The following is a 25,782-nucleotide window of genomic DNA, read 5'->3' as shown; positions in this document are numbered from 1 at the left end:
AAAAATTTTTTTGACTGTGGTTAAAAAAACAAATCCCGCATAACATATAATTTACCACCTTAATCACTTTCAGCTGTACAGTCAGTTTTGTTACGTCTGGACACATTGCCGTGTGACAGACCTTGAGACTTCTTCATCTTGGAAAACTAAGCCTCTGAACCCAGCTATTCAACAGCAGCCCCACCCACCCCCCACCCCTGCTGCCCCCAGCCCCTGGCAACAGCCATTCTACTTTGTTTCTGTGAGTTTGATGACTTTAGATACTTCATGGACAGTGTTTGCTTTTCATGACTGGCTTATTTCACTAAGCACGCAGCGAGATTTCCTTTTCTTTCTTTTTTTTAAGATCGAATGATATTCCATTCATTGTGTGTATGGACTGCATTTGGTTTATCCATTCAACTGTCAGTGGACATTTGGGTTGCTCCCACCTGTTGGCTATTGTGAATAATGCTGCAATAGACATGAGTGTGCAAGTAGCTCCTCGAGATCTTGCTTTGAGTTCTTTTGGATAAATATCCAGAAGTGGGATTGCTGGATCACGTGGCAGTTGTCTTTAATTATTTGAAGGACCTTCGTACTGATTTCCATAACAGCTGCACCATTTCGCAGTCCCACCATCAGTAGTACGTACGTAAGGCTTCCAATTTCTCCACATCTTCGCTAATACGTGCTATTTTCTGTTCTGTTCTGTTTTGTTTTTTGATAGTGGCCATTTTAATGAGTGTGAGGTGACAGCTTGTGGTTCTGATTTGCATTTCTCTAACAATTAGCGATGTGAAGCATCTTTTCATGTGCTCTTTGGCTATCTTTTGTCTATCTTTTTTGGAGAAACGTCTATTCTATCTTTTTTTCCATTTTTAAATCAGGTTATTTGTTCTTGCTGTACTTGAGTTGTAGGAATTCTTTTTAAAAAAATACACTTATTTATTTAAATTAGTTTTGAGTATACAGTACATTGGTTAGACATCTATAATGTTCATAAACTGATCCCCCCAATTGCTCCCTCCCTCCCCTGGCCCTCCACTTAGCCATCATGTTAATGCTGACTGCATTCCCTCTGCCATGCTCCCCGTGCCCAGCTATCAACTACTAATTTGTACTTCTTTAACCCTTCACGCCATTCTCCCAGCCTCCCAACCCTCCATCCCTCTGTCACCAAATTGTCCACTGTATTTGTGAGTCTGCTCTTGATTAGTTTGTTCTTTTTGTTCCTTAGATACCGCATATAAGTGAAATCGTGTGGTATCTTTCTCCGTCTGACTTATTTCACTCAGCATAATAACCTCTAAGTCCATCTATGTCGTTGCAAATGGTAGGATTTCATTTTTTTTTAATGGCTGAGTAATATTCCATTTGTATATATGAACCATAATTTCTTTATCCAATCACATGTTGAGGGGCATTTAGGTTGCTTCCATATCTGGGCTATTGTAAATTGTGCCGCTATGAATATTGGAGTTCATAGATCTTTATGAATTGTTTTGGTTTTCTTTGGAAAAATACCTAGAAGTGCAATTTCTGGGTCAAAAGGTATATCTATGTTTAATTTTTTGAGGAACCTCCATACTGTTTTCCATAGCGACTGTACCAATTTGCATTCCCACCAACAATGTATGAGGGTTCCCTTTTCTCGGCATCCTCGCCAACACTTGCTGTTTTTGATTTATTGACAACAGCCATTCTGACAGGTGTGAAGTGGTATCTCACTGAGTTTTAATTTGCATTTCTCTGATGATTAGTGACCTTGAGCATCTTTTCATATATCTGTTAGCCATCTGTATTTCCTCTTTGGAGAAGTATCTGTTCAGGTCTTCTGCCCATTTTTTAACTGGATTGTTTGTTTTTTGTTGTTGTTGAGTTGTATAAGTTCTTTATAAATTTTGGATATTAACTCCTTATCAGATGTATCATTAGCAAATATCTTTTCCCAAACAGTTTTCCTTTGCTGTACGGAAACTTTTTACTTTGCTGTAGTCCCATTTGTTTATTTTTTCTTTTGTTTCCTTTGCTCGAGGAGATATATCTGAAAAGAAATTCCTGTTAGTAATATCAGAGAGTTTACTGCCTATGTTTTCTTCTAAAAGTTTTGTGGTTTCGGGTCTTACATTTAAATCATTAATCCATTTTGTGTCTATTCTTGTATACGGTGTAAGAAGATGGTCCAGCTTCTTCTTTTTGCATGTATCTGTCCACTTTTCCCAGCACCATTTATTGAAGAGACTGTCTTTACCCCGTTGTATATTCTTACTTCCTTTGTCATATATTAAGTGAGTGTATAGGCGTGGATTTATTTCTGGGCTCTCTATTCTGTTCCATTGATCAATGTATCTGTTTTTATGCCAGTACCATGCTGTTTTGATTACTATAGCCTTGTAGTATAGTTTAATATCAGGTAGTGTGGTATTGCCAATGTTGTTCTTCTTTCTCAAGATCGACATGGCTATTTGGGTTTTTTTATGGCTCCATTTAAATTTTAGGATTATTTGTTCTAACTCTCTGAAAAATGCCATTGGCATTTTGATAGGGATTGCATTGACTCTGTAGATTGCTTTGGATAGTATGGCCATTTTAACAATGTTGGTTCTTCCTGCCTGTGAACAGAGTGTATGCTTCCATTTATTTGTATCTTCTTCAATTTATTTTTTCAATGACATAACTTTCTGAAAACAGGTCTTCTACCTTCTTGGTTAATTTGATACCCAGGTATTTTATAGTTGTCGATGCAATTGGAAATAGGATTGTTTTCTTAATTTCTCTTTTTGAAAGTTCATCATTGGTGTAGAGATGTAGAAATATAGTCTGGATAGTAACCCCTTATCAGATAATGATTTGCAAATGTTCTCTCCCATTCTGTAGGCTACCTTTTGACTCTGTTGACTGATGTACAGAAGTCTTAAGTTTGACGTAGTTTTATTTGTCTGTTTCTGCTATTGTCATCCCCATGATCTGATCTTTAGCCACCGTGACCATGTTATATCATGTAGCTCTGCTCGGTCGTACTATACAGTCACCTGCATAGAATATATAGCCCCTGAAATTACTTCTTTATGCCTTTCTTAACAAAACTATTTGTTGCACTTGAAAACTCCTTTGTGGTTGGAGGGTTGGGGGGGGGGAAGGGTGTGTGAAGGGCCGATGAAGGAAGGATGATCTTGCCTGTGACGTACTTAGAGATTTTCTTGGGTTCAGTGTTTCCCGTTTTGTTATGGTTGTTTAACATTGATTCTTCTTGGTTGCACATATATATGGGTCTCTATCCCGTCTGGGTCAAAACTCATTTAGAACTTCCTGTATACTGGCCAGAGAGGCAGCACAGGGAGTGACCAGGAAGGGCCCTGACCAAAAAGCCACACGGGCTGCCGCCCAGCTCTGCTTCCTGGTGTTTTCCCCCATCTCCTCAGCAGCACAATAAACCCTGCTGCGGTTTTCACAAGCACAAAACACGCTGATTCATGAAAGAATTTGTCTGCTAAGCAGACTCAACGTCTAGTTCGTTACTGCCGATTCCTTAGCGGAGAAGGGATCCTGACTGCTGAAAGCTGCGTGAAGATTAAACAACTTCCTTCCTCTTTCCTCAGTTCATCTTCTAAACCCCAGTGGACGGAGGCCCAGGTCTGGGTCGACTTCGCGGGCCCAAATGCTGCGGAATGTGCATCCCTGGAGCCTGTGGCTGCTTCCACCACTGACTGTTCTGCTGCTGCTGAGTGAGTAGGGGTCCTTCTGGGATCTGCGGTTCAGCCAGACTGAGGACTCCAGGGACCCGCGCGCTGAGGGGCGGGCCCGGGTCCTGGCCCTGGCCTCTGGGAACAGATTGAAAGGGGAGAGAGAACCCCGAGTTCTTACCGTCCCCTCGGTCCCTCAGGTCAGAATGCAGACGTCCTTTCACAGTCCCTGCAGCAGTCCCGTTTACCTAGTAGCCTTGCTGGGGGACAGGGACAGCAGACGAGAGGAAGGGGCGCCCTGGCGGGAGGGAGAGCAGGGAAGCGGGCCGCGCGCGGGTCGCGGGGAGGGCGGGGCCCTGACGCGCGCTCTTCTCTTACAGCCTCGGCGGACAGGGAAGCTGGTGAGTCCGCCCGAGCCCCTGGCAGGCGCGGTGCCACTGCCGCGCAGCTGGCGCCATATTTACTGCGAGGGGAAAGTCTGCTCCACCGGGAACCGGGCTTGGGTTCGGCACGGACGGGTTTCTCAGTTTAGCGGGCCCTGGGGTTTGAATCCCGCGGGCCGCACCAAAGTTCAAGACCCAATGGCGCCGAGGGAATGAGGCCGCTGCAGGCCGACCCCAGCTGGGTCTGCAGGCGACCCGGAGCGCTTTGGAATTCAGTCTCTCCAAGGTTATTTGTCCCTGTCCTTTCTGCTCCCCGCCCTCCGCAGGGCTCCCGAAGGCCACGCTGAGCCTCGAGCCCCCGTGGATCAACGTGCTCCTGGGGGACAACGTGACTCTGACCTGCCAGGGGGCCCCCGGCCCTGGGAGCCCCTCCACCCGCTGGTTCCACAACGGCAACTCCCTGGAGACTCAGGCCCAGTCCAGCTACAGCCTCACGGCCAACATCAGTGACAGCGGGGACTACACGTGCCACACGGCCCAGACCAGCCTCAGCGACCCCGTGCATCTGGACGTGATCTCGGGTCAGTGGGCCCGGCCGGCGGGGCGGGGGCGGGGCGGTGACAGGTGGCGCCCGTCACCGTCCTCCTCACGCCCCACGCCTCTCCTGCTGCGTGGGGGAGGTAGTGTTTCTCACGTGCGAGGCCATTTTGCCTCGGTTCCGACTGGGCAAGGAGGTGGTGACAAGGTCACAGACGGGCCGCGGGGTGCGAAGGCAGCACAGGGAAATCTTTGCTCCAGAAAACCGTCCTGCCCTCATGGCAGCGTGGTAAGCGCCGGGCTGGAGGCGGACCGAGGCGCAAGCCCCACGAAGGTTGTGCCCGAGCGTCAGGAAGCTGGAGGGAGCACCCCCCCGCCCCCACTCGGTAGACGCGGCAGAAGTGGGGGAGGGCGGGGTCGGTCCCGTGGAGGCTCGCAGTCTGCTGCTACGACTTCATCTTTCATTCCTGAATGAGATGGGACTTCAGGAGAGGGTTTTGGTTGAGGGAGTCACGTGATCTGAGTCAGGTTTGGGTGTGTCTCCGAGTGCCGGGTTTAACGGGTTCTGTCCAGAAACCCGCTAACCAGGCCCCGCCGAACGCTGAACGCGCCAGCGGCTCACCTTGCGCTCGACTTCAGCTGCACCTGGGTGCATGACCCCGAACATTGCCACGTGAGAGCATTCAGTGTTAAAATGCTGCTTAAGCCTTAAGATTTTTTGGAGTCTTTTAAGGTCCCTGTACCTACCAGAGGGGGCCCGGCGGCGGCGTCACTTTCCGACCATGGTGCCCTATTGAAAGGAGAATAAATGCTAAATAAATGAAGGGGTTCAGAACAGACCACCCCCACTCGAAGGCGTGCCACTGTGGCCCGTGGGTAAATTTGAGCTGAAAGCAATCGAGATGCTGCAGGCTCACCAGAAACTCTTACCTCTCTAAAGAATTCAAATTAGGAACCTTGCCCATAGTTAAGAGTTATCACCGGAAGTAACTTTTTGTGACCCGTCTGCAGGACAGGACAAACTCCTAATTACTGAACGCCTTCTCATCCCGTTGCGATGACCCTCTTCCCCTCTGAAGCCCCAGGCCCCTCAGCTTGTCCTTAGCTCAGAACGTCACACATCCCCCCTTTTCTGTTTCTGTCCCTGAACCTCTCAGGCCTGCGGGGTCTCTGACTCTCCTGTGTGCGGGGTTCCCATACATGACATTCGCTCGTCTCCTCTCTATTTACTTACTAGAGAAGACGAAAGAACCCTGAGGGTAGAGGAGTTTCTTCCTCCCTGACACACTCGGCCTCCAAAACCTGCCCCCACGTCTCAGCTGCCCGTCCCTTCTCTGAGCATTGCTGGCCCCCAACAGCTGAGTGTGCTTCTGACTTTTCCTGCAAAAATGCGAAAGTAGAGATTAAAAAAACCTTGACTTGGAAGGGCCATCAGAGGGAACCCCCCTGGCCCCACCCCTGCACTGTGCAAAGAAATCAAGCTCGTGGGATCCTAGAGCCCAGGAGCTGCTGGTGGGGCCCAAACCAGAATCCTGACTTTACTTTCATTTCCTGCTGTCTCAACCACAGCGCCTTGCCTTTTGTGTACGGAATATGGTTTTCTTAAGTGAGTTTTCATTTAAATAAGACGTAATAAATTCTACTATTTATTTCAATAGTAATTAGAGCGATTGGATTTTTTTTTTCTAGGAAGTTTTCTGAGACATTCTTTATAGACTTGTCCTCCAAGGTAGCTGAATTTTGGAATCTGATTACTCTGCCATCAGTGAAGGGAATGGCAGGTGTTTGTAGGCAGGGTGGGAAAGCCATTTCACATTTGAAAGCTTGTTTTAATTCTCTTGTTCAAAGTCACAAGTGAATATTGAATTCAGAAGGTCACACTTTATATCTTTCAGGGATGGAAGAATCCATTCAGGTGGGTGAGCCTCCACCTGTTGCTAATGCAGTTAATGGCTGCCACCCTCACTTCCCAAAGCTTGTTCAAAAGTTGCCATTAAATTAGTAATCTCCAGACCACAAGTGCTGCATCCACACAAACTTTCAGGTCCTGCCACTAGCCCCTCAGTTACCAGGGCTCAGCCATCCCCCATCCCAGGATTTTAAATTCCTCTCCCTCCCCCTTCTGAAGACTTCTGTCCTTCAGGGTCACACAGACTCACAGGCACCATCGTATTCTCCTGTAAGAGAAAGCTCACGTCCGCCATGAGCATCTTCAGCTCCTCCGGCTGACATCCTTCTACATTCTCTGGGTAACGTGGCCCCGAGCCCAAGCCTGCAAGGGCCTTGCCATTCAGCCTCAGACCCTTCCCTCCATGTCCGTCTTTCAGGCTGGCTGCTGCTCCAGACGCCCCGCCTGCTGTTCCAGGAGGGCGAGTCCATCATGCTGAGGTGCCACAGCTGGAAGGACAAGCCTCTGTACAAGGTCACGTTCTTCCAGAACAAAACATCCAGAAAGTTTTCCAACACGAACTTCTTCTTCTCCATCCCACGAGCAAACGGCAGCCACAGCGGCGAGTACCACTGCACGGGGTTCATAGGGAAGATGCGGCACTCGTCACCACGCGTGAGCATCACTGTCCGAGGTGGGGACCGAGACTGGTCAGGGAAGCTCGGGCCTTGGAGGGTGGACAGGGCAAAGACTGTCGGCCCGTTTCTGACTTCAGTACTTGTGTTCTCCTGAGTGGGCGTCTCTGACATCAGGGGTCCCTCAAAGTCTGAGCCGTACCCGATTGCTGTGTGGGCTGCAGCTCTGTTCCCGCTCCCTCCTCAGGGAGTATAGAAATGGGTGTCCTTCACCTGGAGTTTTACCTCTCAAGGGACATAAGCTGACTTTTCATCCTCCCAAATTTGTGTACTTCTTTTCACCTCATTCAGATCACTCCACCTTGTCACATGCCCATCTGTCTCTAGGATTCTGAGGCCTGCTTGTCTCTCCCCACGCACCTTCTCGGCCTAGGCCCAAATCTCAGCTCGGGGCAGCCACGCTGGCACGAGAGTTTCCCCACATACACAGAACTAGGCCCTGACTGCTCTTGAGAGGTTGTGCATCCTGAGACCCAGGTCATGCCCTTTCAGGGGACACTGCAAGCTGTTTCTGCCCCACTAGAGCTGGACAATGAACAGCGCCCAGTCTCTGGCTCAGGGGGTTGGTGAGAAGCGCAGCCGATGTGGTCTGCGGGTTCTCTGCCGTCCCCAAAGGCTGTGCCTTGGTCAGAGGACTCCTCGAGAGGCTTTTCAGAAGGAAAGGTCTGTGCTCAAATTAATGCAGGGCATGCTGTGTACTCAGTTCTCTTTTTCTATTCATGATGCACGTCAAAGGTTTCAAGAAGCCCTGTTGTAAAAAAATAAATAAATAAATAGAAAACAAAACTTTTAAACCATAAAAGTTTTGTTTATGACTAAGTGTTTATGACACTTATGACTAAGTGTCATAAGGCATTTGCTAAACCTGCGTGACCACAAAACCTTTTCTTCCGTAACTTTGTCAGGGAAGAAGAAATGCCCTCTACCCTTCTGGGTTCTTTCCTCTGGTCTAATAATTAAATTGACATGAAATGGATTAACAAGATTAGATGAGCAAATTCAATTACACATGTACCTACGGGAACCCACAGATGGGACAAGCTATAGGGCCTGGAGCTTCAGAGGGGAGGAGGGTCATTGCAGGACGATAAGAAAAGCAGGTGTTCAGTAATTAGGAGTTTGTCCTGTCCTGCAGACAGATTATAAAAAGTTATTTCTGATGATAACTCTTACTATGGGTAAGGCCACTAATTTGATTTTTTAAGGGAGAGGCAGGAGTTTCTCATGAGCCTGTAGTGTCTCGATTGCCTTTAGCTCAAAATTACCCACATGCCAAAGTGGCACGCCTTGGGGTGCGGAGCTGTTCTGAACCCCTTCTACTTCTATTAATGTCCCTGCAAACAGATGTGCCCAAAGTCACTCTTTGACACGTGCTGATCGGTGTTTTATTTGGTAAGGCGCAGAGATGAAGTGTTCTGAAGACTTCAGACCTGTCTGCTCTTGACCTGAGCCTGAGCCCCTGGCTCTTGGCAGCTGTCACGAAGGCTTCCCAGCGGGGACCTGGCTGTAGATACAAATTTCTGCCTCACCAGCTGTCATTTTCTCACGTTCCGCCTCTCCCCTTAGGTCCGGCAGTTCCCTCCATCTCCCCACTCTTTCCACTGTGGCCCCAAATCACTTTCTGCCTGGCGATGGGACTCCTGTTTGCAGTGGACACGGGGCTGTACTTCTCTGTGCAGAGAGACCTTCGGCGCTCAATGGGGGACTGGATGAATGGCAAAGTCACATGGAGCAAGAGCCCCGAGGACAAATGACCATATTCCGTGCTGTCACACGGCAGCACATCCCTTTCCTCCCTCAGCCCCTAGACGGCGAGCTGGGCAAGGAGCCTCCCACCAGGCCTGAAGTCTCAAGTTAGACCCCATCGGGCTGGCCCTGGCTGAGTTCCTGAAGGTCAAGGCACAGCCCGGCCGCCCAGCTCTACAAGGACTCACCCAAGTGTGTTTTCACTGATCGCAGGCAGGCTCCTCTAATATAAGGAAACTTGGTAAATCCTTCTTCCGCTTTCAAACTAACCCCAGCAATCCCACCGCTTCTTAGTATTCTGGGACCTCTAGCACCGTGGCCACGCTGCTGCCACCCCCACTGGATCGTGACAGACTCCTGACGGTCCCTGTGCTCGCCCCGGAGGTCCTACAGTTAATTCTCAGCACAACTGCCAAAGCGACCTTCTTAAAATGTGCGTTTTGTCTGTCACTTCTTTGCTCAAAGCCTTGCGATAGCTTTCCCCTACACTCGGGGTAAAAGAGGAAGCCTTTGCAAGGTTCCGCAGGGCACTCCGTGACCTTCCTCCCCACTGCCGCTGACCTCATCCATCTGGTTCCCTGCTTTCTTAAACACACATTATACTTCCTACTAGGACTTGTGTTACTTCCTGTTTTTGGAATGTTCTTTCTGACAGATATCATGTCACGCTTCATCGTGGTTTTTACTCAAATGTCACCTCAGCCGCGCCCTCTCCTTGGTCATTCACCCCCCTCCCCATCCCTGAATGCCCCCAACCTGCTTAATTTTCTCCCTTGTCCTTATTGCCAAAGGATTCTGCCTGTGTCCTCCTGCTCGTTTCTGGTCCGACCGCCCCTCCTGCCACCTGTGCGTGAGCCCCAGGAGGCCAGGGCCTTAGAGTCTCCCTCAGTGTCTGCACATGACAAAGAACTCAATAAATGTTTGTGGAATGGATCAATTCTTTAGTAAATTTAGAGAATTTTAAACCTAGAAAACCCTTAGGAGTGATGCGGCCCCATCTCCTCTCTTTAAACTGCGCAGCTGTGGCCCAGGGTTGGGGTGCCTGCTCAAGGACATACAGGCTGCTGGTGTCCCAGACTTTTCTATGCGCAGTTTGGGGTAAACGACACGTTTTGTTCCACGACTTGCTTTTTGTGCTCAGTTTGGGTCACAGCACCCCCCACCACACCGTGTCTATTTAAGTCACCGCTTCAGTGTCCGTTCTACCCATGGAGAAACTCAAACGACGTCCCTAAACAGGGTGGGCGAACACAGCAGTGTGTGTGCGGTAGGCCCCTCCGAGTGAGCACGAAAGCGGGGAACGACGCTGCCCCGCGATGCCGTGCTTGCCGTCCAGGGGCCGCCGTGCTGGCTTCGGCACGGCGGGACTCGCGCGGGATGGGGAGGCGGGTTTCGGGGCTGCTGCGGGCTGGGAGGGACGGCCGGGGGAGCCGCGACAGGGCAGTCCCAGAGCAGGCCAGCTCGCCCCGGGCCGGCCAGCTTTGCCTTCCGAGTCGGGACCCTCCTCTTGCAGGCCCTCGGCTGAAATGTCCCGACTCTGGCCCCAGCCTGGCCTCCGGGAGTGAGTGAGTTTGAAGCTGGCAGCTTACGAAAGGCTGAGGGTGGACGCAGGAGCCGCGCGCCGGCGCCGGCCTGAGCTCGGGCCGCGACTCGCCGGGCTCGGAGGGCGCTGCGCCACCCGGGCGGAAAAGAGCCGCTGACGGAGCAAGGGGTCAGGGCCTCGCTTCCAAAACGCAGTCGTTTCCTCTGAATCAGGCAAATCGCAGAAGTCACATAAAGCTCCGTCCCGGGTCCCTCCAGTTACTGGAGTCGAACGACGCACCCCGCGGGACGGAGACCTCAGGGGCCGGCGCGCGCCCGCCTGCTGGGCCCGGTTCCGCCCCGGGCGGGGGTCGCCGGCCCCGGGCCGCTGCCCGGCATCTCCGCCCTCGCCGCTCCGGAAGTCCCCGTTGGGCTTCTCGGGGCCTGTCGGCGCCAAGCAGAAGCAGCCACCTGCAGGCAGGACGCCCTGGACTCACCCAGCTCGCGCTCTGGCCGCGGGCGACCGCAGCCCGCAGGGTCACTCGCGCCTGGGGCCCGGCAACGGCGGGGTCGGGCCACCACAGCCCTTCGGCGTCGCCCTTCCTCGCGCCGCGTTCTCTCCCCGCGAGGTCGCGCCCGAGTGACTGTGCCACCGCACCCGGCCTCCGCTCCTCTGAGGGACGCGACAAGGCGAAGGAGGGGGAAACAGACCCGAAGGCTTGGCCTTCGGCCGCCGGCTCGCGGTGACTTCCGTCGGAGCTTCTCCCGGGAAAAGACTCGGCCTAAACCGCGGAAGAAAAGCGGGGGCTGCATTGGCCGGGAATCGAACCCGGGCCTCCCGCGTGGCAGGCGAGAATTCTACCACTGAACCACCAATGCGCGCGCCGGGGACGGTCCCAGCGTCCGCCATGCCGTCACCTCGGCCTCGCCGTCACCTGGGCCTCGGGTTCCCGCCGCAGTGGGCGCCGCGCCGCGCGGCCGGCCCGGGTGAAAACTGCCCGGATGTTGCAAGACGAAGCGGGGTTAAGACTCGAAGACGGAGCGGCGTAGACCCCGCGGGCGCGGCCGCGGCTCCGCTCCTCGCGACGAGCTCCCGGCGCCTCCCGAGCCGCGGGGCTCCGACCCGCCTCTGCCGCGCGCCCCGGTGTCGGCGCCCGGCCCGCCGCGGCCCGCTGCGCTCGGTGGCGCTCGCCTGGCGTCCCCTCACGGGGCGTCAGGGGCGCGCGCCGCTGTCGTCGCGTCGGACCACGCGTGTGTGGAATCCGCGCGACCCAGCCCTGGCGACCGTCACCTCGAGCACGGGGCACGGGGCCAGCCTCGCTGACCGGTTACGTCTCTCCTCGGTGGCTTCACACAGGGGTGTCGTCTGCTCTGGGCGCAGTGTGTGGCACTTCCTAGGTGCTCACACGACACCGAGCGGGCGCGGCCCGGCGGGAGGCGTGAAGGGCCGTCGGGGCGAACGTCCACCTGCAGACAGCACGGCGCCCGGTCCCCGCCGCCGCGCCGGGAGCCTGAGGGTCCCTCCCCCCGACCCCGAGCGACCGCGCACTGAGAGCCATCGCCTTCCCGAAGGACGGCGTCTGCCCACGAGCGGGTTTGGGGTCCTCGGGGAGCTGCAGGAGTCCGGCCGCTGCGGTGAGTCCTTCCCCGGGCCTGGGGGACGCGGCGAAGCCACTGAAGTGGAACCGGGGGCGGGAGGGGGTCGGGGGCCCTGAGGCTTAGCAGTGACAGTCTCAGGCCGGTCACAGCAGACGGAGGGCGGGGGCGCGGCCCCTGCTGTCGCAGCCGTCGCTCGCGTCTCGGGCATGGAAGGGGCTCCGGGCGCCCTAGTCGAATAAAGCGCTGGGCGAACGGGCGCGAAGCAGCCGGAGTCTCGAGGGGAAAATGTGTTTTCGTAGTCGGGGGCAGATGGCGGCCGCAGCCGCGTCCCGATTCCGTAGCGTCTCCTGTCTATCCGACAGAAAAAAGTGACTCGGTCCCGCATCTGCAGTCGTCTAAGATAGGCCCGGGGGCTGAAAAGATGGAGATTGAGCCGTGGTCCTCTCTCCACGCATTCCATCCAGCTCGTTGGAGGAAAGCGTTTAAAAAGGAAAAGAAAAAGAAAAAAAGGAAGACCGTGTTGTCAGGAGTGGGATTCGAACCCACGCCTCCAGGGGAGACTGCGACCTGAACGCAGCGCCTTAGACCGCTCGGCCATCCTGACACCCGGTGGGCCCCCATTCTTACTTCTCCCTAAGGCTGTCATACGGAACTGTGTTACGGCGTCAGGGTACTTCTGTCCCGTGTTCATTCATGGTCTTAAATAAAACCAGATTTCCCTGGACTCCTTCGCCAAGCAGGGAAAATAAAGCTGCCACCGACCCCTCTTTCCTGTTCCCTCCCGCCTCACCATCCCAAACGGTCAAGACCCATTTTCCCTGGCGCCCGCTCTCTGGAGGGACCGAGTCACGCCAGGTGGACCTCTTGCCAGCCGGTCTCCCTCGACCGTCCGCCCCGGATCGCCCTTAGGGTCCGACTCCGGGTGGACCCAGTGCTGAGGCACCCCGCGGCAGGAGGAGGAGGGCGCGATACGTGCTCTCGGGAGCAGCTCTCTGTACCTCGGGGTCCAAGGACACCGAAAGGGCAGGCTGGGCAATACACGGCCTGTCGTAGCCTAAAGTATGGCGCTCCAGCAACTTTCTCCTCGTGGCGTTGGTGGTATAGTGGTGAGCATAGCTGCCTTCCAAGCAGTTGACCCGGGTTCGATTCCCGGCCAACGCACCCTTTTCCTCAGGCGACAGAGCACGCTTGCCGGCCGCTCGCGCTGCCACCCCGTGTGCGGACCCCTCTTTCCTGTTCCCTCCCGCAGGAGGCGGGTTTTCTTTCTTCCTCTTTTCCTTTTTAACACTCTGAGATCAGAGAGGCCGTCAAGCGCCCGAGGAAATGCAGTGAATCCATTAAAATAAACACGTGGCACATCTGAACAGACCTTCATTTCAGGCTCTGAGGACGCGTGAGCACGTTAGGAACAACTTGGGTGGAGGAGCCCACTGTTTCCATCGTCAGGTTTATGAAATCTAAGTACCAGGTTTCCCGGTGAAAGAAAAGGAAACGTCCGAGCCGAAATGCGCTGGGGGAGCGTAATGTGCGCACCGGCGTGATGACTGACCACGGGAAAAATCCTATACGTTCATCTTAGTCACATGCGGAAGCAATATTTTGTGTATATTGGTGAAAAAGATAGATTATGGAAATGATCGCCTGTTTCTTATTACTTTTTTATGCGGCTTTTAGAAAATTTAAATTTCAGTAGGGTTCTTATTACGTTTCAGTTGTCGCGCACGTGTCCAGACAGTGACTTTGCCAGGATCCAGCGTCTGTCACGGAGTAAGTCGCTCTGGAAGCTTTGTAGTAGCTTCGTAGGCAGCGGTCTCGGGCCGTTTAGCATGGCGTTCCTCGTTAGTATAGTGGTGAGTATCCCCGCCTGTCACGCGGGAGACCGGGGTTCGATTCCCCGACGGGGAGGTCCAAACACTTATTTTCCGCTCTCTCTACTTTTGCCGAAAGTCTTAGGCAATCAATCTTGGACTCTCTCCGAGGGTACTTCCCTCGCACACCCGTGTCTTGGACGATGGCAAAAATTCCTATATTTACACTGAGAACCTGGCTGCGGCGCTGCGACGCGTCATGACCGCTGCCAGCAAGCGGCCTCCAGATGGACCCCTGCGCGGGGACTCCCCGCGGCCCGGCTCTGCCTCCGCGTCTGTAGTGCGGGAGCCGGCTCGCAGTCCTTGCAACCCTTTGCGGCAGCCATCTGCAGTCGCGCTTTAGCCTGCACCTGGCACACAGTGTATGCTCTTTTCAAAAAACAGGCTCCTTGTAGAAAAATGGAGAATGAACAAATCACAAAGAAAGAAAAGCAGCCGGTTTCCAACATCCAGGAAATCCTTATTCGCGATCTGCTGCGTGTTTATCTCCCGTGTTTCTGAACGCAAAGTTGGAATCATACTGTGCATATTGTTTTTTAACCTACTCGAGTGTTTACTTAAAATGTGAATATTTCTATATTTATTAAATATTAGTCTAAAACATTATTTTAATGACTTCATTGTGTTACACCCTATTGCTACATCCTGACTTCTTTAACAGATCTCCTAGTTTTGAACAAGTTATGCTGTTTCCAGTGTTTTACTGTCTCTGGAGAGGCAGCCGTTGAAATCTCTGCTCTGAACCTGCAGCTTTTGGCCTTCTGGCCGTTCTATCCACTCTGGCCTCCTGGAGTCCCTGCACAGTGGCACCCAGTGCAGGGTCAGCCAAAGATAGGAGAGGAGATTCATTTGAAGATCAGGTCTTCCTGAGCGAGGATCCCTCCTCCCTGAGATTTACTCTCCTTTTCCAGCCAGTCGGCAGCGCTCACCCCACCCCGACGTGGGGGGCGCGGCTGGTGTTCTGCACGGGTTTATGAGCCGGGGCCTGCCTGACCCCCAGGGCCCTCAGAATGAGGGTCTCCCCGACTGTACTTCCTTCTTCCGGCTCTCGAACCCTTTGTATTTCCTGTCTGATTCTATTGCTTTCCAGCGCCCGCAAACGGCCTTAGAAAATATTTTATCTAGAGTCTGTAGTTGCTATCTGTGGAATGGTTCGTCCCACGCAAGCTCCTCCACCATTACGAAAACTCGAATTGCTTTTTAAATTTTATTCGTACTGTTTCTGAAGTTCAGGAGTTTCTAATATTTATGTAGTCAAATGTTTTCCCTGGTAGTTTCTTTCTTAACTTTAAAATATATATATATATTTTCTATGTGTATATATATATATATATATATATATATATACACATAGAAAAGTCTTTCCCACTCCAATATCCGATCAGTTTTTACTTTTATAGTCTTATAGTAATTTAATGTTTGTTTTTTATTGTTGGCATTATCTCCTTAATTCTTTTTGAAATATAACATGAGGTAAGTCTATGACTCCAGTTCTCTTATAAAGTCAATTTTTCTAAATGTTCCATGTCTGTTTGAGAAGAACGTATAACCAATAATTGTTGGCTGTAGCTGTATATATTTGTTAAATCAAGCTTACTAATTGTGTTGTGTCCATACACTACTTAATAGTTTTTTCTCTGCTTGACCTATCAAATACTGAGAGAATGATATTGAATTCTCTCACTGTGGTGATAGATTTGTCAATTTCCTTTGTAGGTCTAAGAATACTTGCTTTTACATCTTAATGCTATTTTATTAGATACATATATGTTTTGAATTATTAAAAAAAAGAATTATGTGTTCACCATGAGTTTCATCTTTTAATATTATATGGTGACCATTTTCATCCGTAGTGATGCATTATTTCTTACACATTATTTTATCTGACATTATCTGGCTATATACCAACTTCCTCTTTGTTAGAATATTTCTGAAATATATTCTCCCATTCTCTTACAGTCAATTTTTCTGATTGTTTACTTTTTAATGTCACTCTTCTAAACAAAATAAAATTTATTTTAAAAAATCCACTTCTGTCTTTAACTGGCAAATCTTCTCCATTTTTATTTATTGTGATTACTGATATATTTGGATTTATTTCACCACCCCATTTCGTACTTCCTTTTTGTCTTAGTTTTGCTTTTTGTTTCTGGGCCTTCTATTGGCTTACCATCACGTGTACATGTAAAGTAAAGCATAGGAAATGTGTATGTATTTAGAATAAACTGGAAAATAATTTTTTAAATTTCTGCTGCCAATCCAATAAAGGAAGTGAAGTCAAGAATAGTGGTTTCTGAACTTGGACTTCATGGATAAGTAAATTTTTTCCCCACAAATCATCTATCCTTACCATAATTTTATTAGAAAAGGATGTTTGAAAACTAAATTTTAAAGTGTAAAAAGAAACAATCTCAGTTTAGAGGTCATTTGGCAAGCTTATCTGAGACATACACATATAAACATTTATGCACGTGCACTTTTATATTCGTGTGCGTTCTCATTTCACGGGACGTCATTGAAAACTTTGATCGGCACTAGACGGGGACCTATTGACTAGAGGATTACGGTAGAAGAAGAAAAAGGAGGTTCAGTGTGGAGGCTTAGGAGGGGCCTTGGGACTCGGGCAACAGACAAAACGGAGTCTGTGTGCCCGGTGTGGGGAAGAACCTAGTGTGGCAAGTGGCTGGGTACGCCTGGGGGGAGGTGTTGTGGCTCTGGACCCCTGTGGGCGTGATATGGCCCAGGGACAAAGGGAGAAGCTTCTCTCCAGGGTGGCACTGAAGCTTGTCTCCAGGTGGGTCATTTGAAAGCACTGACCAGGGCCCTGGCTGATGATGTTGGAATAAGGGGTCTTTGCCCTCAGGTAGTTGGATCCGAAGTGACTCTGTGGAAGTGGTCTAGACCCAGGCCGTGTTCTCCGTGGAACCCTAATACGCCAGTAGAAATCTTTCAAAACATTTGGGGTGGAAGGTTAATTTTGTTGTATTAGGCTCCCTTAGATTTTACATTTTGCAGGACGGTAGTGGACACGTGATACAGTCTTTTGCATTTTCACAATGATAAGCTTATTATGAGTTAATACTCACGTGTGTACGCATTAATATAAAAATTGTCTAGATCAGCAAACAGGTTTATGGACGTAAAAGCAAGTGATCTTCGGAACCCACAGAGAGCACTCACCTTGGGTCCCCCAAAGACCCCTTCCCGGTCCATTCATCCTCGCTGCCTGCTTTCTGAGCCTCTTCCGGGAAAGCACTGAGTCCTGCCGGACCCTTGCAGGTGCCAGTGCGGGAGGAGACTTGTTGGGTTTGGGCTGCAGCCGCTCCCCGGGGGTTGGGCGGGGACCGTCCCCTGCTTCCCACGCCGCCCCAACCACAGCTATTTGGGGAATGTAGCGCTGCTACCTTACTCTTCAGTGAAGTGACTTGGCAGAGAGGCTGGCTCTCGCCTGTCTCTGTGGCGCAATCGGTTAGCGCGTTCGGCTGTTAACCGAAAGGTTGGTGGTTCGAGCCCACCCAGGGACGCGCTCGGTATTTTGAGACGCGGGTCTGTGGTGGAGAAGCCTTCAGTCAGTGACTTGCTGGGGCCAGGTTCCCTGCGAGCGGTCTGTCCCTATCTGCGTTTTTGGGGTACGGCAGGGAACGAGATCTTCAGCTGTTTGACTTCGGTTCTACTGACGTCGCATCTGGAAACGCTTTAAAAATATTTCCAGACCAACGGAAGTGCCAACCATCCCCAAATGAGATCTCGTACCAAGCCTGCGCCTGCCTTGCCTTTTACCCGCGTCCCCTAACTCTGCGCCGGGCTGTCGTCATGCCGCGTCCTGCTGGCCAGTGGGCACCGTCCCGTCCAGCCCGCTGCCTCTTTGTCCCCTGTTCCTCCCCACGGTCGCCGCAGCCACGGCCTGGCGGGTCTCCTGTCTTCAGCTCCGCCCCCGCCCACCCCCGAGCAGCGGCGGAGGCTCCTGGGACGCGCGCCCGGCGCGCTCAGACCACGCGGGCGGTGCGGTCTCCGCCGCCCGCAGGCAGCGCCGCTCCCGCCGGGCCCGCCGCGGCCGTTCGGGGTCACCGTCCAGCCCCGGGCGTTTCCGGACAGTTGTGGGTGTTGCCGTTCGTCCAGTGAACGCCGAGAACGAGCTCTGCCCGCGTAGACCGCGCAGCCGGAAAGCGGCTTTATCTCCTCGCCGCGCGTGTCCCCGCCCCCCGTGTCGCTGCCCTGGCTGCACCGGTGCCCTCGCGGGCTCCTCCCGGGCTCTCCTGGGCACGCGTTCTCACTGCGGGCTCGGGGACCTCTGTTCACCGACCTTAATCTGGGACAGCGATGCTGGGCACGAGGTTGGGCCTGTGCTCCCCCCTCCCCCCAGGACCACTTGGTACTCGTGGCGTGAAGCGGGTTCCGCATTATGCACGTGCACTGTCCCCGTCTGACGGGGGCTCCCCCGAAAACTTCAGTTCTACATTATCCGGGTCATTTTCTGTTACCTCTGCCATGTCGCAGGAACACCTTCCTGCTGGGTCTCCTCCCGCCTGTCTTAGACTGTCCTGCTCTTTCTTAGCCACCCCCTCATTTGTTGTGCTGTCCCCCCTAGACCCCAGCAGGCCCCACAACAGAAGCCGACCCCTCCTCAGCTGGCCCTCGACCATTAATTCCCTTACCTACTTATCCAATTATCTGAGGACAACGTCCACACATCAAGGGGCACGGACCGCCCAGAGTCTGTGCCGTTGCTTGGCTGTGACGCATAGACAGAGATAGAGATAGTCTCTGTGGCTGAGGCTTCAGTTTCTAGGGCTCAGCTGCTCACGGGGCTCACTGTTGACCCCCCGAGATCTCCCGCCCTTGGCTGGCTTAGTGGGGTACATACATGTGGAGCCCCTACACATGCGCCTGAAACTAACATAACATTGTATGTCGACTTTAATTTAAAATAAATTTAAAAAAAAAACAGATTGAGCAATAAAAATATCACGATTAAGAAAACTATCACAAGACCATCCTTTCCATCTGAGACCAAGAGAAAATAGAGTTGGGTGAAGGACTCTGGGCCTGGACTCTGGCGTCACTTTCCTGCTGCTTCCAGCCATGAGCATTGGGGACGATGGGGCTGTGACTCCAGAGAGAGGTTCAGAGATGCTGCTTTTATTGCTTGTATGGGTCCTCAGGGCTCTTGCTCCATGTGACTTTGCCATACCTCTTGTTCCTTAGGGACTGTTGAAGGTCTCTCTGCACAGAGAAGTACAGCCCCGTGTCCACTGCAAACAGGAGTCCCATCGCCAGGCAGAAAGTGATTTGGGGCCACAGTGGAAAGAGTGGGGAGACGGAGGGAACTGCCGGACCTAAGGGGAGAGGCAGAACGTGAGAAAATGACAGCTGGTGAGGCAGAAATTTGTATCTACAGCCAGGTCCCCGTTGGGAAGCCTTCGTGACAGCTGCCAAGAGCCAGGGGCTAAGAGACAGGAGTCCTCTCACTACTCTGGCAGTCTGAGCAAAGCACAGCTCCCCAGAAACTCAGCAAGGGCGTCCTCTGTCTGATGGACACGTGCCACCGGGAATAAGGAGCCAGGGACTCGCTGGGTTTTGTGTGAATTTACAGAAGTTGTCAAAGTTGCTGTGAGAACATTATTTCTTAATTCAGTAACTTTATCTTGTATCTCAAAATTATACTCACTGTTCTCACCCCATTTTGTTCATTGTCACTAAAGGAAATCTGAAAAGTTGAATCATTGAAATATGCTACTTATTTGCAGAAAATTGATACTATTTCTCTACAGAGGCCCAATGACTAATAACCCCAAAGGAAAGGAGGCGGGGCTTGTCTGTTCGCACCCTCTCTTAGCCCTTGACATTGTTATTCAAAAGCCGCTCCTTGGGGTGGTCTGTAAACTGTTAACATCAGGTGGAGTGGATTTTTAGTTTCAATTTTTTAACTCTTAAATTTGATTTAATTTCAAACTTTAAAAAAATTACCAGGATAGCATAAACTACTCTCATCTAGTCTTTACCTCCCTGTGCTGTTTGGGGTTTTACTTCATTTGCTTCATTATCTACTCTCTTTCCGCAACCGGTTGAGAGTCTTTTCTTTCCATTTAAATTGTAACAAAGTTATTTTATATACAAATTATGGCATCGTTTTGTTAAAATCTCAGAAGGTGTGTGTCTGTCTTGCCGCTTCCTGCATGTAAATTGCTTACAATGCAGCCTCGTTCTGGGCACAGGTGGAATTCTGGTAAGGCAGGAAGGCCAGCCACCATGGGAGGTGGGGTGGGCTGCTGACCCTGAAGGGGGTGCACCCCAGAAACTGGAGACGTTTCCTAGGTGACAGAATTTTACCACAGGACATTGGTGCCTGTCCAATTCTTTCATCTAGTGGTTAAATAGACAGGCTTTGATCCTCTGGTGTGACCTTAGGGACAAATTGATTGCCACTCCCCCTTTTTTTTTTTTTACCTCAGTTACTTCATCTGTAGAGTCAGTGTTACCCCCCCTCCTTGTGGGGGGCCCCTGTGACCATCAAAGGAGGTGCATGTAGGGAAGCACTTAGCAGTGTCCAGCACACCGACGGGTGCCCGGTAGGTATCAGCAGGTCTTCGTACAGAAGAGGAAATTGAGGTTCAGAGACTCAGCGGATTAGCCACAGTCCCGCAGAACAAAGTGAGGGGCTCCTGCCAGGTTGGCTCTTGGTTAAGCCACAGATAAAGGCGGGCAAGCATGGCGGGGACACATGGCGCTGTGGGCGTGGTATGAATGGGCTAAGAAAGAAGAGGTGGCTTCTGCTCCTGCTGTCACACCGCAGAGTGAGCGGCCCCTCTGAGAGTCCCACGTAAGGAAGCCTGTGGGCTAGGCAGTGGGGGCCGACCCCCCATGTGCGGGGCTCTGGGCCGCGCAGGCCTGCACCTCGCTCACCTAGAACAGTGATGTTCGCAGCCTCCGAAGACACGTTGTGGGTCCCGATGATCCCCCTGCAGAAGTAGGAGCCTCCGTGTCTGCGCATGGCCTTTGGAATGTGGAATTTCGTGTTCTTGTAAGAAAATTGCTTGCCTCTGCCATCCTGGAAATACTGGACCTTCCGCACTGTAACGTTCTTCCAGCTGTGACACTGCAGCGAGATGGGCTCCCCCTCCTGGAACACCCACTGAGGGGCCTGGAGCAGCAGCCAGGCTGAAGGACACAAAGGGACCGCAGACCCGGAAGGCCTGCTGATCAGCACAAAGCCTTGCGAAGGGGACACTCGCCGCCAGAGCCCACATGGTGGAGAGCTGACGGGGCCCTGCACGAGGGCTCAAGCGACAACAAGACCTTTTGTCTAATGGGGAAGAGGAACAGGCACACACGATCAGAACCTAGGTTAGAGCGCGAGGCTAAGTGATGAGGTCAGTGAGAAGCCGGCCGCAGGGTTGAGTGCCACATGTGGATGTGCTCCACTCCCCCACGGGAGGAGAGGCAGACCGGAAGGGATGTGGAAGAGACTCCTGCAGCCAGTGAGGAATGAGGTCACTGGGCGGCCTCAGGAGTGAGCAAGTTCACTGTCAAAGCCAAGGAGGAGAAAGATAGGCAGCTGGTCAGTCCCTGGATGGCTGGTGCTTTCTGAAGGGCCACAGGGCCTCTGCGAGGCCGTCCTCATCACTGAGCATAGCTGTCACAAGAGAAAGTTCTTATAGCGTCAGGACACCCTCTCACAACTCTGTCGCCCAGTCACCAGGCTCCGCAGAGAGAGAACATGGAGTCCAGGTCGGGAGGCGGACCCAAGTCATTTCAAATGATAACTGCAGACAAATTTCAGAGTGAGACGAAAAACGTTCATGGGACAATGTGAGGTTAAAGAGATAGAATGCAGAAAAACAAACAAACAGAAAACAGTATATACGCATAGGATATAAAAAAGAAAGTACAGGCACTTAAATATTAACGGTTTTCTCGGGGCGGGGGAGACTGAAGGTCATTTAAATTTTCTCCCCGTTACTTTTGAAATGGAATCCGAATGATTTTTATAAGAAAACAAAACAATGACATTTACTATTATTAAAAAAAAAATCCGCTACCTTATGCTAAACAAAAATGGTAGAACACGAAGAAAATTCTCTACCAGGAAGACGTGCCAAACAGAAGGCAACCTTCGTTACTTATTAAGAGATACCGTTTATCAACAAAAGCCGTGCGCCTTATGACCGCCGGCTGCCTCAGCAGAGAGACGAGCCGTCACCAGCATGCCTGTGGGGCTGTAAAAGTACATAGTGTATTTATATGGTCTGCTGGCCTTCGGGGGACACTCTTGTCCTGGTCCGTCCTGCCATAGACGGTAAACGTCTGCCCGTACGTTTGTTCCATGAATATTTTATTGGGTGCATACCAGGTGCTGTGCAGGCTGCGGACACCAGATGACTAAGGCACACAACCCCAACCTCAGAGAGTCTGTAGCTGAGACTCAGAAATAATCGCAGTGCAGCGTGGTAAGTGCTACACGGGCTGTGATCAGAGGACCGCAGGGCCAGAGAGGATGAGACCGAGACACTGCGCAAGCGCAAACGGCGTAAGGCAGGAGTGCGCCGGGGGAGGCGGCGAGCGGGGCGGTCTGCGCAAGCTCGGGAGTTTGCCCACGACCCCGCGGTCCTCGTTCACCGACTGAGCTGCTGAGCCAGTTTCTGGAGCCACGTTCCAGGCCCGCTAGGAATTCCTAGGTTTGATTTTGCTAGTGCTTCCTGTTGGTAATTCCCAATTTTATTTGGTTTTAGGTGGCATCTCTCACCAACTCGATAATAGACATTGCTCCTTGGAGCTTTGTAGCTTGAGGACCATGTCGGCTAGTGGCGTGGTCACCGGCAAAAGGGCCCTGGGGGCTGGTTGCAGGGGCCCCAGTTCCCGGAGCTCTGTTGCGGGTCCTTCTGCGCCAGGCCCCGCCCCTCCCCTTGTCCTGCCCGTGTCTGCCCTACCCGTGGGCCCCATGGAGTAGCGTCAGGTTTGCGAGGTGGCACCGCAGGTACCCTGACTCTAGTCTGTGCCTCCAGGGACATTAGGAAAGACTCCCCCCGCCCCATCACCACCACCTCCAAAACACTCCCCTGCCTGCCTCTGATGCCTGGGATCTCATTAGCAACACACAAGGGCTTTCATTCCGTGATCGTGTGCGGGCCGAACGTGTATATGTCTCTGTTAGGAGAGAGATCATGTTGCTAAATTTCTGTGGAGGTGTGAGCCGGAGTGTGGCCTCCATGGCAGAGAGCGATAGATGTGACGCCAGGTCCGTGGGGTCCGCGTGGGGGCAGCTTAGGGCTCCGTGTGTCTGGCGGTGAGAAGGAGGCCGGGGCGCTGAGACAGGCTCGTCAGTTTGCGCAGTAACTGGCACCGAGCCTCAGCATCACGCCCTGACCTCCGGACAGCCCTGTCTGTGTCGGCCATGCTCTGCGTGAGCGCCATTCCTGGAATTGGGCCGCCGGCCTCTGTGCCGGCCTCTGACGCTGCCTGCGGCCAGATGGTGGCGTGGACAATGGCTCTGACACTGCGGTGACCACAGACCCCCTCAGCCTAGTGCTCGCCACCCCCCCCCCCCCCAGCCCGTCCAAAAGCTCTTCCAGGTCTTTGACCTCCAGGCAGGCCAGTGACTTCCCTCAGTGTTGGGGACGTCCCTCTTCCCCTTCACCTACTCACCAGGGTGCACTTGGAGCTGCACAGGGTCGCTGAGCGTGGAGAGGCCCGTCTGGCACCTGTACTCTCCACTGTCCTCGACTTCGGCAGATGCGATGACGTAGCTGGAGGTCTGATTTGAGAGGCTGCTTCCATTGTGAAACCACTGTGTGGAATTGTCCCCATGGGGGTAGGCCCCCTGGCACATGAGGGTCACACTGTCATGCCTGAGCACCCTGTCCCATTGAGGATGCAAGGACACCACGGCCTTTGGGCGATCTTCTGAGGAGACAAGAGGGTGTGGGTGAGCGCGGAGAGATGAGCTGGGAGGCTCAGAGCCGGGGCAGTCACTGCGAAGTCACAGTGTGGGGCTCTGCCTTGCTCTGTGACTTGGTCTGAGAGCATCTTAGCTTGGGGGACAATTGACCGGAGAAGCATGGGGCCAAGCCCTACTGTGTCAGGGACGTGCCCCCGGCAGCCACGACCAGCACTCCCCCCAGCGGACATTTGCCGCCGCCTGTGGCCGCCGTGCCCTCCGGTGCCTCGCTCCAGGACCCCGAAGCCAACTCACCGGGTTGCGGGCTGGCCAACACTGCAAGACAAAGAGAGACGGGTGCTGAGCAGAAGCGCAGATGACGGTGACCAGAGTGTAGACTGAGCCCCTCCTCCACCCCGACCGCCCTGGGCACCCGCGTCCTGGGACCTGGGACGCACAGAGGGGACAGCTCTGCCACTGCAGCCCTCTGGGCCCCGTGTCTGTGCCTCCTGTGCCCCGTCCGCCCAGTTCCTGCTTCCAACCACGTCCTATGCTCCTTGGTCCTCGTTTGACCTCCCGAATTAAGGACAGGAGTTAAATTCCCTGAATAAAACCCTAGAAATAATCTGAGCCCGAGTCCCAAGAAGGGTGACGGGGGAAGTCTCAGAGGGGAATCCTGGGAAGTCACAGTGCAAGAGACAGACCTTAGGGACTGTGAAGTCCGTATCCTTCAGCGTACAGAGAGGGACACTGAGGCGGGGGGGGGTGAAGTGACCGAGACGCCACAGTCCTCCTTTACCTCCCGATCACGCCCACCTCAGAGCCAGCTTTCTCCTGGTCTCCATGCCCCAGACGGCTGGTCCTAGAGGTGTGATAAGGGTCCCAGCCCTTGCTAGGGGCCCATCTCTGGCCTGAAAGGGTCTGTGCTGAGCCCAGGGCCTCCAGGGCTGCTCCCTTGCGGTGACTTACCTAGTAGCAGCAGGGCTGCGAGTGACAGCAGCTGCCACATGCTGTCTGCGAGAGTGGACAAGTCCCCAGAGATGTCCAGAGCCCTGCAGTGATCTAGGCAAACTGAAAGGGGCCGTGAACAGCCTTCCCCTACACTCGCGCCCAGAGCTCGCCAAGTTCCTTTTCTGGGAGCGTCACCAATTCCCGAATCTTAATTAGAAGAGAGGCCTGATGGGCGGGGAGAGGGAGAAGGGCGAGGCGGGAGCTGGGGGTGCCCTGAGCATCTCCTGACAGAATCGGTATTCCCACCTTGTGGGTTTGGGTCCACCCGGCGACCGGAAGAGGACGGCCTGGCCCTGGGGTGACTCGGGAGGGAGGGCGTGCCCGGGGGGCCCCTGCTGCACCTCAGACCCGACCCCCCCACCCCTCGCGTCCGTGCAGCCCGGCCCGGCCCGTCTGCGCACAGAGAGCCCGCAGTCACACCCTCACACCGCCGTCGTCAGTGCCCCCCACTCCAGTGTCATCTCCACCAACGTTTTCTCTCAGAGTTCAAATTGCACAAGCCCCTTGGGTCTGAAATCCACGGGAGCCTCTAACTTCTTAGTGCGAGTTTGGTCACGAGATTCGCATCCTCTGTTAAAAGGAACCCAGGCAGCGGGGAGCAATGGGCCCTGGGGAAGGTCGAAAGGGACGCGGAAAAGGTGGCGGGGTGGGGACCTGGGCGTGGAAAGGTCCAGACAAAAGACAAGATCTAGGAGGCAGCAACACGGTTGACGTTTTAAACTTTCGCTAAAAGCTTTCGGCCCCTCGCGAGGAAAACCGCGAATGTACACGCCCTTCCCTATATTTTGAGAAGGTCCCGGCGATGCCACCCAGAGGTCCTGGGTTAGTGAAGCGTGTGAGACCATTCTGGGTCTAAGAGTCTTGAGCGAGAAAAAGGGGAACAGCGAGGGACAGGAAGGGGACGAGAGGGCAGAGCACCGATGACAGAAACTTGGCACACAGCAGCAACACAGCATGTACCAGGAAAGAATCGCTGACTGCGCAGGCCGGGGGGT

The 25,782-nt window shown here is 53.0% G+C and overlaps 2 protein-coding genes, 1 long non-coding RNA gene and 5 other non-coding genes across 16 annotated transcripts in view; 5 read left to right on the top strand and 3 right to left on the bottom strand.

Annotated features, from left to right (window-relative positions):
- The window catches only part of LOC120584192 (low affinity immunoglobulin gamma Fc region receptor II-like), a 57,831-nt gene that overhangs the window by 6,063 nt on the left and 25,986 nt on the right, over positions 1–25,782 (top strand). For 3 of the 5 annotated variants that reach the window (XM_039839859.1, XM_039839857.1, XM_039839858.1), the window contains exons 2-5: positions 3,582–3,707; positions 4,046–4,066; positions 4,375–4,629; positions 6,913–7,167. In XM_039839859.1, coding sequence (XP_039695793.1) covers positions 3,641–3,707; positions 4,046–4,066; positions 4,375–4,629; positions 6,913–7,167 — 598 coding nt within the window. In that variant the 5' untranslated portion in view covers positions 3,582–3,640. Of the gene's footprint in view, positions 1–3,128; positions 3,708–4,045; positions 4,067–4,374; positions 4,630–6,912; positions 7,168–8,734; positions 9,852–25,782 lie in introns of those variants that run through there. The other 2 variants (XM_039839862.1, XM_039839860.1) reach the window with 2 other exon arrangements.
- Positions 11,244–11,314, bottom strand: TRNAG-GCC (transfer RNA glycine (anticodon GCC)). Its single transcript has one exon. It is a non-coding gene; the product is annotated as a tRNA-Gly (tRNA).
- On the top strand, positions 11,617–15,209 carry LOC120584196 (uncharacterized). 4 transcript variants are annotated; one of them, XR_005647990.1, is made up of 2 exons: positions 11,617–12,070; positions 13,747–15,209. It is a non-coding gene; the product is annotated as an uncharacterized LOC120584196 (long non-coding RNA). The 4 variants fall into 4 exon arrangements; XR_005647989.1 differs by having other exon boundaries at positions 12,499–15,209; XR_005647988.1 differs by having other exon boundaries at positions 12,397–15,209.
- TRNAL-CAG (transfer RNA leucine (anticodon CAG)) lies at positions 12,556–12,638 on the bottom strand. The gene has a single exon. It is a non-coding gene; the product is annotated as a tRNA-Leu (tRNA).
- Positions 13,124–13,195, top strand: TRNAG-UCC (transfer RNA glycine (anticodon UCC)). The gene has a single exon. It is a non-coding gene; the product is annotated as a tRNA-Gly (tRNA).
- TRNAD-GUC (transfer RNA aspartic acid (anticodon GUC)) lies at positions 13,868–13,939 on the top strand. Its single transcript has one exon. It is a non-coding gene; the product is annotated as a tRNA-Asp (tRNA).
- TRNAN-GUU (transfer RNA asparagine (anticodon GUU)) lies at positions 17,353–17,426 on the top strand. Its single transcript has one exon. It is a non-coding gene; the product is annotated as a tRNA-Asn (tRNA).
- Positions 18,802–25,066, bottom strand: LOC120584194 (low affinity immunoglobulin gamma Fc region receptor III-B-like). Of its 2 annotated transcripts, none has more exons than XM_039839863.1 (6): positions 25,061–25,066; positions 24,746–24,838; positions 24,092–24,112; positions 23,545–23,802; positions 20,806–21,060; positions 18,802–19,238 (listed from the first exon to the last, which is right to left on the bottom strand). In XM_039839863.1, exons 2-6 carry the CDS (start codon positions 24,783–24,785, stop codon positions 19,042–19,044), a joined length of 771 nt encoding a protein of 256 aa, XP_039695797.1. In that variant the 5' UTR covers positions 24,786–24,838; positions 25,061–25,066; the 3' UTR covers positions 18,802–19,041. The 2 variants fall into 2 exon arrangements, with proteins under 2 accessions (XP_039695797.1, XP_039695798.1); XM_039839864.1 differs by having other exon boundaries at positions 23,545–23,799; positions 25,061–25,065.

The sequence above is a fragment of the Pteropus medius genome, unplaced genomic scaffold (genome assembly GCF_902729225.1).
Source record: "Pteropus medius unplaced genomic scaffold, Ma_sr-lr_union100, whole genome shotgun sequence".
Classification (NCBI taxonomy): domain Eukaryota; kingdom Metazoa; phylum Chordata; class Mammalia; order Chiroptera; family Pteropodidae; genus Pteropus; species Pteropus medius.
The sequence above is the reverse complement of the archived record's forward strand: the minus strand, read 5'-3'. Positions and strand labels throughout refer to the sequence as shown.